Source organism: Petaurus breviceps, unplaced genomic scaffold, assembly GCF_028583685.1.
Source record: "Petaurus breviceps papuanus isolate PSGF00001 unplaced genomic scaffold, PetGlider_PUasm1.0 207, whole genome shotgun sequence".
NCBI lineage: Eukaryota > Metazoa > Chordata > Mammalia > Diprotodontia > Petauridae > Petaurus > Petaurus breviceps.
The window spans coordinates 22025143-22038815 of NW_027185850.1; the positions used below are offsets into that span (position 1 = coordinate 22025143).

The following is a 13673-nucleotide window of genomic DNA, read 5'->3' on the forward strand; positions in this document are numbered from 1 at the left end:
GAAGAAAGGAAGAAGGAAGGAAAAAAGAAAGGAGAGGAAGGAAAAAAAGAGAAATAGGAAGGAAAGGAGGGAAAGAAAAGAAAGTTATCTTCATTCTATGTATGAAAGGTGCTCCATGACAGTCATGGGCTCCCAGATGTCTGTCTGTCTCTCTGTCCTCCCCTGTGCTAACTGAAAACTGAGGCTGAAAGTCAGAGGGAGGACTGTCAAAGCCCTACAGAACTCAAAGGCAGAATAGGGGAGGGGGTGCCCAGTGTGGTTTTGTGTGTGGACACTGTTGAAAGTGCTTGCCCCAGGGACAATCCTCACTCTCCCCTCTAAATTATGTGAGATTGGCCAAGCCTTCCCCCTCCCCCTGTTGTTCATCGCCTCCTTGGCCCATTGGGCTCATTGGTCTAGAGCCCTAAACAGGACTCAGTCTGCCCCAGGCATCCTTGTAGGGCCCCCAGGTGAGGACCGAGGCACGGACTGGCCCTCAGAAGCCACTTAGCTGGGCCTCCGCCATACACATCCATGCTCTGCCAGATCTTGGAGTGAGCGCAGGTACCATGACTGACTTGTCTGGTTCTGTCCTCTTTCAGACACTTTGCTGCTTAACCCCCCAAGGCACCAAACCTCCTAGGAGTCTCCTGTAAAATGGGTCTAATTATAGCCCCTCTCCCCCTCTGCTGGGGTGGGGTGGGGGCCCAGCAAACTACTGCACTCCCTAAATGTTCCCCCTCATCAGTGGTCTTTGGAGGCCTGTGCGGTGCTGGGTGATCAGGACTCAAACAGGCCTGGATGCCTCTGTTTGCTAGGGCGCACCACCTCCTGGCATGCACCTGCTCTCCAGGGACCCAGGCAGCAGGCCCCCCAGGGCTTCCCCTGGAAGCTCTTCCCTATCCTCTGGCCCTTGGGCCGTCCCACCAGGCCCCGCAGCATAGGCAGAGCTGGCCTTGTCGCGGCCTCCTGCTCTGCTCCCGGGGGCCACGTTCCCCTACCAGCCCCATCCTCTCATCGTGTCTGAGCGTCGGGGGCCGGCCCATGTGGACGCCCCCTGGGATGGATTGTTTGCAGACCCACTGCCTGCCTGGGTTATTTTGTCCAATTTCTATCGCCTTCTGACCTACATCATTCTTTATTTGCAAAGCCATCCTCACAGGCAGCGGTAATAAATCAATTAAAGACTCTGATGAATCGCTTAATGGCTGACAAAATAACACTAACGCCAACAGCTTGGATCTCTCCGGCGGTACCAAAGGACGCTGGTTGACTCAGGGTGGAGAGACGAAACAGAGACTGTTAGCTCAATTAGGACAATTAGTGAGTGCGATTTAGGGGCTTAGCTGGCATCTGCTGCTGCACCGGGCGCGGCTCTGGTGGCTGAGCAAATGGCGAGATGCACCAAGCGGCCGTGGCTGGGGACTGGAGCTGGGGACTGGGGCTCCCTCAAGGCCCACCTGCTGCTGCCGGGGTGGGGGGGAGGGCTCCCCGTCCCCCACCGCGAGTGAGGGCACCACACCACACACACACATCCCTCCAAAAAAGCTATCTGTTCCACACACCTCATCACACATACACACACACACACTCACTCTCTCTCTCTCTCTCTCTCTCTCTCTCTCTCTCTCTCTCTCTCTCTCTCTCTCTCTCTCTCTCTCACTCACCTTTTGGAGTCAGGCCTCCCCTTCTCCCAGCTGCTTCCCTAGGATTAGGATGGGCCTCTGGGAAGAAAGTCCATGTGTACATGTCTCCTCATCTTCAGGCTCTCTGCCTGTCGATGCTGAAGAGAATCTTCTTGTCCTCAGTGGGCCTCAGGAAGAGCCTCGTAGCCCCACATGGGGATCCCAGGATCCCAGCTTGAGATCATCTAGTCCAGCACCTTTGGTTTGCAGATGGGGAAACTGAGGCACATCCAGATGCCTTGGAGGACCTTTGAATGGGTAAATAAAGGGGTACAGAGTGTGGCAGCCCCTCTTAGAAGGGATGGGTGGTTTCCCCTCAGCTTTTTTTTTTTTTTTTTTTTTGCTTTTTGGAGGGCAGGGCAATTGGGGTTAAGTGATTTGCCCAAGGTCACATGGCTAGTAAGTGTTAAGTATCTGAATCTAAATTTGAACTCAGGTCCTTCTGACTCCAGAGCCGGTGCTCTATTCACTGTGCCACCTAGCTGCCTGTACCCCTCGACTTCTTTACCTGTAAAATGAGGGGGATGAATGAGATGGGCCCGAAGCCCCTCTTTGTGACCCTGCTCTTAGCTGGAGGCTAGTCTTGGTTTAGTTCTTCAGGTCTGAGATTTCCTATTCCAGGATTCATCCCCATTCTCTGGCCCCTTTGCCTTTAGTTTGCCCATGGGGAACTTCACTGGTAGTATCCCCTGGCATCCACAGGCAGCCACCTGATGGCTGGGGTAAGTGGCCATCTCCCCAGTGGGCCCTGTTGGGGATCTGTCAGTAGTTCTCTGAGGCCTGCCTAAGGGCACCCTCTTGTATAACCTGCTAATGGCTGGCAGGACTCAGCAAGAAGCTTCTCTGTCTCTCTCTTCTCCCCTTTTCTTCCCTCCCCCCAAGGAAAAAACACAACAGCTGTATAAAGAGGCTGCTGCCCCTTATCAAGGCAGAGGGGGGCAGGCCGGAGTGGTGCATGACATCGCTTAATCTGGTCGTGCAGGGGCATGTGCAGGAGGGTTTGCCCACGCAAGCCCTGTGTGTGGCGGGCAGGATGCACCAAGGGTGCCTGTGCATGGAGCTGAGCCCATCCTGGCCGACAGCCACCTGCCGTGCTTATGCAAGGGAGCCGGTCCTGGGGAGGGGCTCCTGGCCACAGGCCTCCACACTGTCACCTTTGCCATTTTCCAAGAGGTCATACACACTCACACACACCTGGGGGCCTGCCCCCAGGGACTCTAACACTTCCTTCACCTGGGCCTCAGTTTCCTCATCTGTAAGATGCTGGGGATTGGGCAGCTGGCCTCTCAGCTCCCTTCCAGCTCTGCCTCTGCTTCTCTCGTCCAGGGGTGTTGATGTAGGGGTGAGTTGTCACAGCCCACTGTTTAGCGCTTAAGGTTTCCACAGGGCTTGGCTGTGGTGTCCTCACATGTTGGTGTGGCGGTATGGAAAAGGGCACTATCTGTCACCTTGACTTGAGTTCATATTTCATCTTGGACACTTGGCTAGCTGTGTGACCCTGGTCTAGTCACCTGATGTGTGTGCGCATGTGCGTGTGTGTGCGCGTGCGTGTAGTAAAATTCGATATGCTCTCTGGTCAGGGCTGTTGGCCATTGACAAAGATGAGCTAGAACCCCCATGCAGGTCCCTCCCGTGTGCCTGGGGAGGGCCCAGGCCATAGTTACTAAGGAGTGGCTTTCCTTAAACCCATATGGCAGGAGTTAGTCTTGGGTTCTTTCGGTCGGTCATCCATAGCTTTGTCCCCCACGGCCCTTGCTTCCCTTCATTGCCGAGGTAATTACTAATTCTATCCCCTTGCAACGTATCTGATCCCTTCTGAAACCCGTGACTGTTGTCAGCCTGTGTCTAGGGAGGGCTTGGCCCTGATGGCCTCTGCAGTTCCTTCCAGCTCTAGAATTATGAACCTATGATCTCCTATCTGAGGTTCCACCGAGCCCCAGCAGTCTTCGTTCTGTATGCTAAGGGACCCCCTGAATAGCCCGGGCTTTGAAGAACGGGCCAACAGATAATATTGGGGTGTGGTGGAGGTCAGGCAGAGCGTTGCAGCCCAGGAGAACTCAGTGGGCGAGAGTTTTTGGTTTGCCCGTTTTCCCCAGTCATGGCCTTAATTAGTTAGGGAGCTTGGCAGATGGAGCGTCAGTGAGACCGGTGTGCAAATAGCCGTGTGACCCTGGACAAGTCACTGAGCCTGACTCTTTATGACAGTCTCACCCTGCAGTGTTACAGCTTTGCCAGAAGTGCTACTTAAATGTTACTGGAATCACTCTTGTCTCTTGGAGGGCCTCGCCTCATACATCATAGGTACTGAATGCATTTCGCCCCAAATGAGTGAATAAAAGTAGGAATTGGTCCGGCATCCCATGCGCTGGTACAATGGGATGGCCCTGGGCCAGGGATCCCAGGAACGAAGCTACCACCAACTTGGTGCCAATAGAGCCAAGTCGGGCTTTCCCTGGAGGGCGGGGTCGCTGTCTAGTTCTTGGGACACAGAAGGGCTGCTGGGAAGAGGAGGCCTTGCTCTCGCCCAGGGGCCTGCACCATTTTGTCATCTCTGTCTTGTTTGTATTGGGGTGTTTCCCTGCCTTTCTGAGCTGTTCACACTTTTGGGTGGTGATGCTGTGTTCTGTTCACCAGCCATAATTTGTGGATCAGTTTCCCAGTCAGTGTGTATTGACATTATTTCCTCTTTTTTTGCTCCTATAAATATTTGGTGGACATGAGACTGCCTAGGGACATGCCTAGTTTCCAATGAGATAATATTTGTGAAAGCATTTCTATTGCTAGTAACTGTCATACAGTAGGTGCTAGATAAATGTTTATTCTCTTCCCACCCTCTAGTAATAGACCCTCTGGTTCCAAGGGTGAGGTCATTTCAGTCCCTTTCTTAGCCTGGTTCCCCAGTGAATGGATCAGCTCCGCACTCCCCCAGCACTGCAGCCCTCCTGCACAGGAGGCTCTGCCCTTTTCTCATCCTGTGGCAGTTTGCTGGGTGCAAGGTCAGATCTCACAGCTGTTCGGATTATATGGTTAGTTTTATCATTTAAAAACCTCTCGTTCCCATCCTTTGGCTGCTTATCGTGTCTGTTGGTTGGTACCAGTTTCCTGTTTACCTTTTATGGGAGCCTGGAGAAGGACTCGCCCCAAGTTTCAAAGAGTATTTTATTAAGTAGAAATGCTGATATTTGAACCCAGGCCCTCCTACCACAAAGCTAGCATGCCTTCCACTGGGCCTCACCGCTCTCTCCTTTTTGTCTTGATTCCCTCCCTCCCCAGAGATTTAATAGGATCATGGAATGGAAAAAAGGGGGAAACTGAGGCCCAGACAGGAGAAAGTGAATTGCATCAGATTACAGAGGACAGAGTTGGAATCCCAGTTACAGAACAATGGTCTGGCTACAGAAATCTAGGGGTCTTGGAGCCTTTTCCAGGCAGAGGCAAACAGGCCTTTCTCCAATTCTCAGAGGTGGAATTCCTTGGCCCACAATGTGTACCCCTCCCTAACATGTTCCTTCTCTCTCTTGGGGATCTCTTTATTCTCTCTCTCACACACTCTCACACATACACACACACACACACACACACACACACACTCACTCACTCACTCACTCACTCACTCACTCACACACACACACACACACCCTCTGGGCCTCAGCTTACATGGCCTGTGCCAGCTTTGATGCTGCATTCTGGGCTGCTGGTAGCTTCTCATGTGGGACCAGGGTGTTACAAGCCAAAACTGGAGTGTTTGGGGTGGGGCAGGGGGAGGAGGTGGTAGGGGGCCTCGGAAGTTGTGCCAGAAGGCTTGGCCAGGCTGGGTTCCTCTTCTCTGGCTCCAGCTTCCCAGAGGCAGATGAGGGAAGAGATCACTCAGGGCGGGATCCGCAGTGGTTTGTGGGTGGGAGTGGTCTCGCGTTCCCTTGGGAGCCTTGCAAAACAAGGCTGAGTGGGTGGGTGGGTTGGGCTGGATGACTTTGAACTTGAAGGAGCCCACTCCCTGTCCCTCTGTCCCCATCTTAAAAAGGAGCACTTGGAGCCAAGGCAGGTTCTTGGCAACAGGGCTCGTGGGGGGCAGAGTTAGGGGCTTGATTGGAGACAATTCACCCATTAACAATTAATAATAATACTAGCAGTGCTGTTGGAGGCAGCCTGGTTCCATGTCTGGGAGGCCCGTGTCTGCCAGGCTAGATGACCCTGGATGAGTCTTCTCACCTCTCTGTCCCTCAGACATCTCCCTGTAAAATACTATGAAAATGCAAAGAAGGTGAAGTAAAGAGTTTCTTTATCTGTGAGTTCATTGATCAAATGAAATGATGTTCCAGCCCCCAGCAAGCTGTTACTTATTTACCTGGCGCCTTACAGATTCTGTATCCTCGCGGCCAGCATCATTACCTCCACTTTACAGAGGAGGAAACTGAGGCTGAGGGGTCACATGCCGTGCCCACAGTCCCACAGCTATGATCGCCATCCCGCTCTGTGGTTTCTTAACTTCACTTTGGGGGAGGGGGTGTGAACTAAGTTGAGATAAAAACTGCCTTCATGGAGCTCATGGTCTGGTCATTATTAGTAGTAGTTTGGGAAGGAAGGTGAGCACCAGACATTAGACTCTCTGGACGGGGAATGTCCCTGCATGGGGCACACCAGCCTCCAGGGTTGTTGTGAGGATGTAAAGGACTTAGCCTAGTTCCTGGCACATAATAGGTGTTTTATAAGCCCCTTGTCATCATCATCATCATCATTATTATGTGCTAAGTAATTAAATTAGTCTACACTGATGGGCTCCAGTGTAGACCAAGTAAAATGCCTACTATGTGCTGGGCCCTGCAGTACAGAAACAAAGGAGGACGCCATTCTTCCTCTCCAGAAATTCGCACTCTAAACAAACCACAACTAGGCTGATAAGTGTCCAGAGATAAATGCCAGGTCACTTGGGGCGGGTGCCTGGGTGGATGGGGCTTTTGCTGCAGCTTGAGGGGGGAGAGGGAGGAGGCCATGAGGTGGGCGTGAGTCAGGGGCACATTCTGGGCTTAGAGATGGGAGAGAGCGCATGCTGGGGACCAGGGAGCATCACAGAGAATCACACCCCCAAATGAACGTTCAGTGATCCTGTGGGAGTGGGCTTGGAGCAGACATGGAGGGCTAGGATTTTTATCACTTCATTCAGTGATGTGGGATGCCCAGGAGGAAGGAGAGACCGTACTGTGTGGACGGGAGCTTGTCCAAAGGAAGGTGAATAATCCAATTGGACCAGACCATAGTTGGCCTGAAGACTGTGGAAATGGAGGCTGGAGGCTGACCCCAGCACCACGTTGTGAAGGGCATCCGTTGGCATCTAGTCATTGCTTCCAGATGCAGGGACCCAAGTGTGTGTCTTTGTGATGTGTGATAACAGGGTATCAGGCGCAGTGATGCCTAAAGTTCCCTCCAGTCTGTGACAGGGCCCTGTTTGCTTTCTTTCCAAAAGTGTGAATAACTACTCCAAGGAACGTGGGTCAGGTGCTAAATGCCCTGGACTGCCCAGCAAGCCTCCAGGGTTGGAAAGGGGCTGTGATCGCCCCAGGTGCCGTGTAGACACCTTGTGTGTAGGTTATAAGTCTGAACTTGACTTCCATTTGTCTGTGACATCACCCTTAGTATTTCCCGAGGACAGCCCACATTTACATAGTGCCCTAAGGTTTAGATGCTGGGGCAGTGGGGGTGGAATTGAGTAATGTCATATCCCCATTTTAGAGATGAGGAAACTGAAGGCCAGGGAAGAATGATCCAACACTTGCCCGACCTGAGTCAGCTCTAAATATCTCGTGTTGGAGTTGGGAGCCTGTGACAGTCTGTAGGACTCATCTACTTGAGGAGAGGACTTTGTTGGAGATCACCTGGGGCTGTTGGTCATGATCAGAAGCAGCTGTGGGACTTCCCCATCCCCGTCCCCTGGGCCCAGCTCACCAGTACAGAGCCTTTAGGGAGCAGCCATGGGTTTTCTTGTGCTACAGAGCTCGGGGCGCTGGTCACCCAGCTCACGTCCTCATCTCTTCATTCAGTTGGCATTAAATTAGCATCCTGGGAGTCTGAGTATTCACCAGGGAATCTTTGACTAAACATCTCTGACCTGCTACCCCTTCACCCCCACCCCTCCTCCAGACCCTTGGAAAATATCAGTGATCACAACAAGGAGGGAGGTCAGGGGCCTTTGGCCAGAGAGAGGGCATTCCAGCCGTGGAAGTTGCGTGTTTGTGTGGCACTGACCTCCCCGATAGAGGCCAGCTCCCACCCCCCCATAGAGACAGGCTCATGACCTGACCCTGCTGGGAAAGCTTCTTTGTTTAGAAGGAAGAGAAGAAAATATTCTCTGAGGAGGTGGGGTTGAGGTACAGGGGAGCAGCCTGAGGTTCAAATCCTGCTTCTGACACATAGACTGTGGGGCCAGCAGTTTGTGAGATTCCGAGGTTCAGAAATGACTCCTCTACCAGGGAAGAGAAGACAAGATGACCGCCTCCCAGCCCTGCCTGAGGCCGGCATATGAGAGAAAGAGCTTGACTCTGCTCAGCCCAAGAGGCAGGATCAACAATGTGGGGGTGTGGCAGGGGTTTGCAAAGAGGCCATTTAAGCTGGATGTGGAGAACAAAACAGTTTCCTCATCTCTAAAATGGGGATATGACATTACTCAATTACTCAAAAAAACACACTCTGCAAGCGGGAGCCCGCCATCCTAGGAGACATAGATGGGTCTTCCTGTCCACACATGCCCCATCCCAGGGTCCTGTGCTGACAGCTTGGTGGGGGAGGGGCAAGTGCCCCGTGGGGATGTCTCTCTTCCCTAGCAGCAAGGCCCTTGTGAAGAGGTCTCTCTGTGGGCCAGGCGGGGTTGCCTTTGTCATTGTCCCTGTTGAGAACAGTATGGTCTTGGGTTCCTGTCCCGCTCCTGAGTTTCCAAAGCGCTTCATAGCGTATTAATTGCAGGAGGGAGAAGAAAGCCACCATGGTCTTTGGGATGGAGCTGGGCATCCTGTTAGTGAAGCAGAAGGAAGCAGAGGTCCTGTCTCTGCCCCCTCCAGAACTCTGAGGGTGAGCTTAGCCTCTGCTGCCTCATCTGTACAATGGGCATAATGATAGCACTTTCCTCCCAGGAAAATCTTTTCTTCCCTCACTTTGGTGAGGGCCAAGTGAGATAACTTAGGTAATAGAATTGATTTCAGCAGATTGAGCACTGGTTTGGAGTCAGACAGACCCAGGTTCAAATCCTGGCTGGGTCAGCTTGTGTGATCCTGATTGAGTTGAGTTGCCTCTCCTGACTGGACAGTCTCAGGGGACCCCAGTGTCCAGGATTTGGCATGTTATCACTTCTCAGAGCTGGAGGCCCCTCCGGAGTCATCTGGCCAACATCCAGACTCTTGGCGTTGGCCCTTTTTCCAGGATCCCCAAGGGAATCAGTGGCCCAGGAATCTGAGGCCCTGGGTTTGAATCTTGTTTCTGTCACCTAGTACATATGTGACCTTGAGAGAGTCATTTCAGCACCTGGGCATCAGATCAGGTTCTGTGGAGAGAGTTGGACTGGGTGGTCCCAAATGTTGCTTCCACCTCTGACATTTGCTACCTATGTGAGTCTGAGCAAATCACACCTCCCCAGGCTAGACTAGAAGACCTGTGAGGTCACTTCTGAATCTGGTCTATCATACTGTGGCCAGGGTTCTAATCCCACCACTTTCAGTTTCCACCTGCAGGAAAAATCACTTGAAAGTCCCACTGAGAGCCTGTGTCTAAACAAGGCAGCTCCTCTGTGGCCTATCAGACAAGTGGCTTTTGCTTGAGATCTTCAGTGACAGTGAGCTCTCTCCCTCCCAAGGCCACCTGTTTCGCTTGTGGATAGTTCTGAGCAATTGGAAGTTTCTCCTGTCAAGCCTCAGTTGGCCTCTCTGGGGCTCCCAGATCCCCCTCTGGGGCCCAACAGAACAAGTGGAATCCCTCTTCCAGGGGCCATCCCTGCAGAAGCTTGAAGGTGGCCCTCATGGTCGATGCTTACTCAATGTTTGTAGAGGGACTCCTCAGTCACCAAGCCCTAGCTAGCCAGGACTGGACACTGGCTCTCCTGACTCACTTGACCACAAGTGCAGGCAGAATGACTGTTCCTCCTTCTTTCTCCTTTCCCAGTCTGATGAACAGAAATGACCTAGTTACCCTAATTCCCACCTCCCCAAAGTTTCTGCTTCTTATAAGCCAATCCTTTGTGACAGTTTGACTTATTTTTTTTTTCATAATTCATTCAACAAACATTACTGACTGCCAGGCCCAGGCCAGGGGAAATGGGGGTCCCTCGCCAGGCCCTTCTTCCTCTCCCAGCACAAGCAGCTCACTGCTAATAACAGCTAGTGATTGATGGAGCACTTTTAAGATTTGCAAAACATTTTGCATATGTTACTTAATTTGAGCTGTCCGGTAACCTTAGGAGATGGGGTGGGGGTGCTTCTTATCCCCTATTTACAGATGAGGAAGATGGGTCACAGAAGGGAAAAGCCTTTCCCAGAATCACGGACCTGCTGAATCCCTGAGGCAGATTTGAATTCAGGTCCTCTGACTTCAAGCTCAGGGCTCTGGCTGTCTCATGGTTTCAGGGCACAGAACCAAGTCCTGTAAGGGAAGGTAAAGAGATCCTAGCTCTGTCATTGTCTGTGTGACCTCAGGCAAATCACTTCCTGTCTGTGGGCCCTGCCAGTCAATCACAGGAGTAAGTGGCAGGTGGGGGATTTGAACCCAGTATATCTGACTCTAATTCAACTGTTTTTGCACTGCCCTGTGCTTTTAAATGAGAAGATTGGACTCAATGACCTCTGAGGTCTCTGGGCCTCATGCAAGCCCCTTCTTGCTGGGCCTCAGTTTAAAATGAAGGAATCAGGCACACTAAATGGTAGGGCTAAGGTTCCTCCGAGCCCTAAAAATAAGCCTGTGTCCCAACACAAAGCACATGTCCAGGCCAGGGCTCCTGGATTCCAGAAGGCACCTGCTTCTCCTGCCTCTGCCACCGGCAAACAGCTGCTGCTCACGTTCCGTGGCCACGTGGCCCTCTGGCAGCAAGTGTGGGGGCCCTGGGACCCGGGGCCGCCTGTGAGCGTGGGAACAACAAAACGTCCTTCTTTCACCCCAACACCTAGGAAGCTGCCAGCGCCTTTGGAAGGAGAAGATTCAGACCTCCTGAAACAAGGGAGTCTGGGTTCTTTAGAGTTGGCCGTCTGGATGGATGGCGTCGCCCTCCCCTCCTTCTCCCACCAGGCCATGGGCGGTTCATCCATCTTTGCTTGAAGGCCTCCCGTGAGCTCTTCCGTCTAGAGGTGGCTGTTCCACTTTGGGGTAATGCCCAAAGACGTTTGTTCTCCATGTCCAGCTTAAACAGGCCTCTTTGCAAACCCCCACCACACCCCCACATTGCACTTGCCTCTTGGGTTGAGCAGAGTAGAGCACATTTCTCTCATATGCCGGCCTCAGGCAGGGCTGGGAGGTGGTCATCTTGCCTTCTCTTCCCTGGTAGAGGAGTCATTTCTCAACCTCAGAATCACATCCTGCTGGCCCCACAGTCTGTATGTGTCAGAAGCAGGATTTGAACCTCAGGCTGCTCCCCTGTACCTCAAACCCACCTCCTCAGAGAACCTGGGGCTTCCAAGGAATGCTGGGAGTTCTGGGAAAGGGGTGGAGAGAGCTGACCTGGAGAGTCTCCCGATGGAGCTTTCTCTCAATGAGGAGGGGGCGTCTGTTCTCCTCATCCTGCCCCCACTCTGCAGACTCCTGCTTCTCTGCCTTCCCCCACTCCCACCCCCCGCACACACACAGACACACATTTTAAAGTCCTCCGCTCCCTGCCAAGACATAATTATTAGTAATAAATTACATGAAGGAACATTTTCACAGAAGCCGCGACCACAAACAAACAAAGCAAACAGGCCCGGCTCCTCTGGCTGCCTGCTAATGGGTACCATCGGCGCTACCCACCCTTACCCCCCCCATCCCACTACCCAAGCTGCCTGTCAGCAGAGCTCAGCTCCAGTATGGGCAGGGGCCTGAGGCCTCGCTGCCAAGCCCTGTGGCCTGTGCTAGGTCGGAGAGGGAGGGCAGAGCGATTCAGCAGCATTACCAAGTTAGGGCGCCATTGTGGGGGTAGCCTGGAAAGAGCCCGGCGGCTGTGGATCAGGGGACTTAGAGTGAAGCCCTGCTCACGGGAGCTGGGGCAAGGCCCTTCACCTTTCTGGGTCCGAGTCACAAGCGGTGCACTCAGTGGTTTCCCTTTGGACCTAGTTCCAGCATTCTGTGTTCTAAGTTCCCTCCCAGTTCTGACATTCCCTGTTCTGAGCTCCCTCCCAGCCCTGACATCCTATCCAATATTCAACAATGTACATCCTATGGTCTCATGCGACTCTTTCCAAATTCTGTATGACACCTGTGTGTCAGGACAGGGATATTTCTGGGTAGGCAGCATTTGAACATTTTATGCCTTTTCTTTCATAAAAAGAATAGTATGATTTCCCTCTATCTGGCTAATGGTGCCCTCCATCCCAAAAGTCTTTGTGTAGCTTTAAATTTGAAAGTATTCTAAGACTTTAGTATAAACATGGGTAAGAAAATGATCGATGTAGTCCTTGCCCTCAGTGTACTTATCCACAGGTAGTGAGGAAAGCCCCATTCTTAGAAACCTGGTTTCAGACTTCTGCTCTGACACATATGACTGTATACAATATTTCATACCTCCAAAGCCCAGTTTTCTCACACGTGAAATAGCAGTGGCCACCTTTGCACTCCCTCCCTTTCTTAAAGGGAGCACCCAGCTGAGTCTCCAGATAAAGTGTTGAATTGAACTGAGTCACAGTGCAGCCAGGGAGAGTGGGCACAGTATTCCTCCCTGCTTCCCCCGGCAGTCCCAGGTTCTAGTTTCTAACCTTCCCCTCTCTCTTTTTTTTCTTCACAGAGTGCAGCTGCGGCCCCAAGCCCTGTGCTGGGCAACATCCCGCCCAACGATGGCATGCCTGGGGGCCCCATCCCTCCCGGCTTCTTTCAGGTAGGCCTGAGCCTTTGGCCATCTCCCTTACTTCCCTAGACCAAGCGGCCGAGTGGAGTGTGGAAGGCGGGCTGGGAGGGCTTTTGTGGCTAGCTCAGTTTGCCATGGTCTAAATACTGTTGATGTGACACTTGGTTCAAACTCTCTTAAGCTCCTATTGCTTCCTACCACCACCATCCCCTAAAAAAAATTTAAATTCCCTGCCATTTCAGTCTGTGTCCTCACTGCTGAGTTGGCTTTTTCCTGATAAACTGGTTTAGAATTTTGATTGGTTTAGTTCCTTTTGTGTGCTGGGTATCATTTCCCTTGGAGTTATTGTGAACCATTTTCACTAAGGTAGAGTTGTGCATCTTTTGGCATTTTCTTTTTCATTGTCGTCACCTTCTGGTTTTCCTGGCCCAAACAAACAGCCCAATACAAACAGCTGGGTGCTGGCAGGGTTGGGGCCTGAAATCTTTTCCCTCTGGTTAACCACTCAATTTTTTCCAACTGTAATCACAGAAAGTGTTTGACAAACAGTTGCTGAGGCTCTCGGCCACAGGCAGAAACAGTCTTCGCCTGGGTCAGGGGCCCTGGGTCTTGTTGATAGTGCCTTACTGGGATATCTTAGGGAGATTTTTCTCATCACAGTGGTCCTGTTTTGATCCGGAGGGCTCTCTCCCCTCCCCATCCTCTTTCTTATTTTTCCTTTGCCTCCACCCAGAGTAATCAGTCCATTTGAAGGCACAACAACACAGGCTCTAAGAGCTACTAATGGGTAGGGCCGTTATGAGCCTTGCTCAGATGGACATTTCAAAGATTCATGAAAGGTAGCAGCATATCTTTAATTTCCCTGAGAGATCTTGGGGCTCTGGGTCTGGGAGGGCAAGCCGTTAACCACGGGAAGTCTTGGGACACTTAAGCTGTGTCCCTAAATGCTTCCCGTGGCACTCACTTGTTGAGAGAGATGGGTTTGTTGCTTTCCCTGCCAAGTTTCA

General features: G+C 52.1%; 1 protein-coding gene across 5 annotated transcripts in view; it reads left to right on the plus strand.

Annotated features, from left to right (window-relative positions):
* The window catches only part of LOC138164954 (single-stranded DNA-binding protein 3), a 153323-nt gene that overhangs the window by 99520 nt on the left and 40130 nt on the right, over positions 1-13673 (plus strand). For all 5 annotated transcript variants that reach the window (XM_069092942.1, XM_069092943.1, XM_069092944.1 and 2 more), the window contains exon 5: positions 12607-12696. In XM_069092942.1, coding sequence (XP_068949043.1) covers positions 12607-12696 — 90 coding nt within the window. The remainder of the gene's footprint in view (positions 1-12606; positions 12697-13673) is intronic.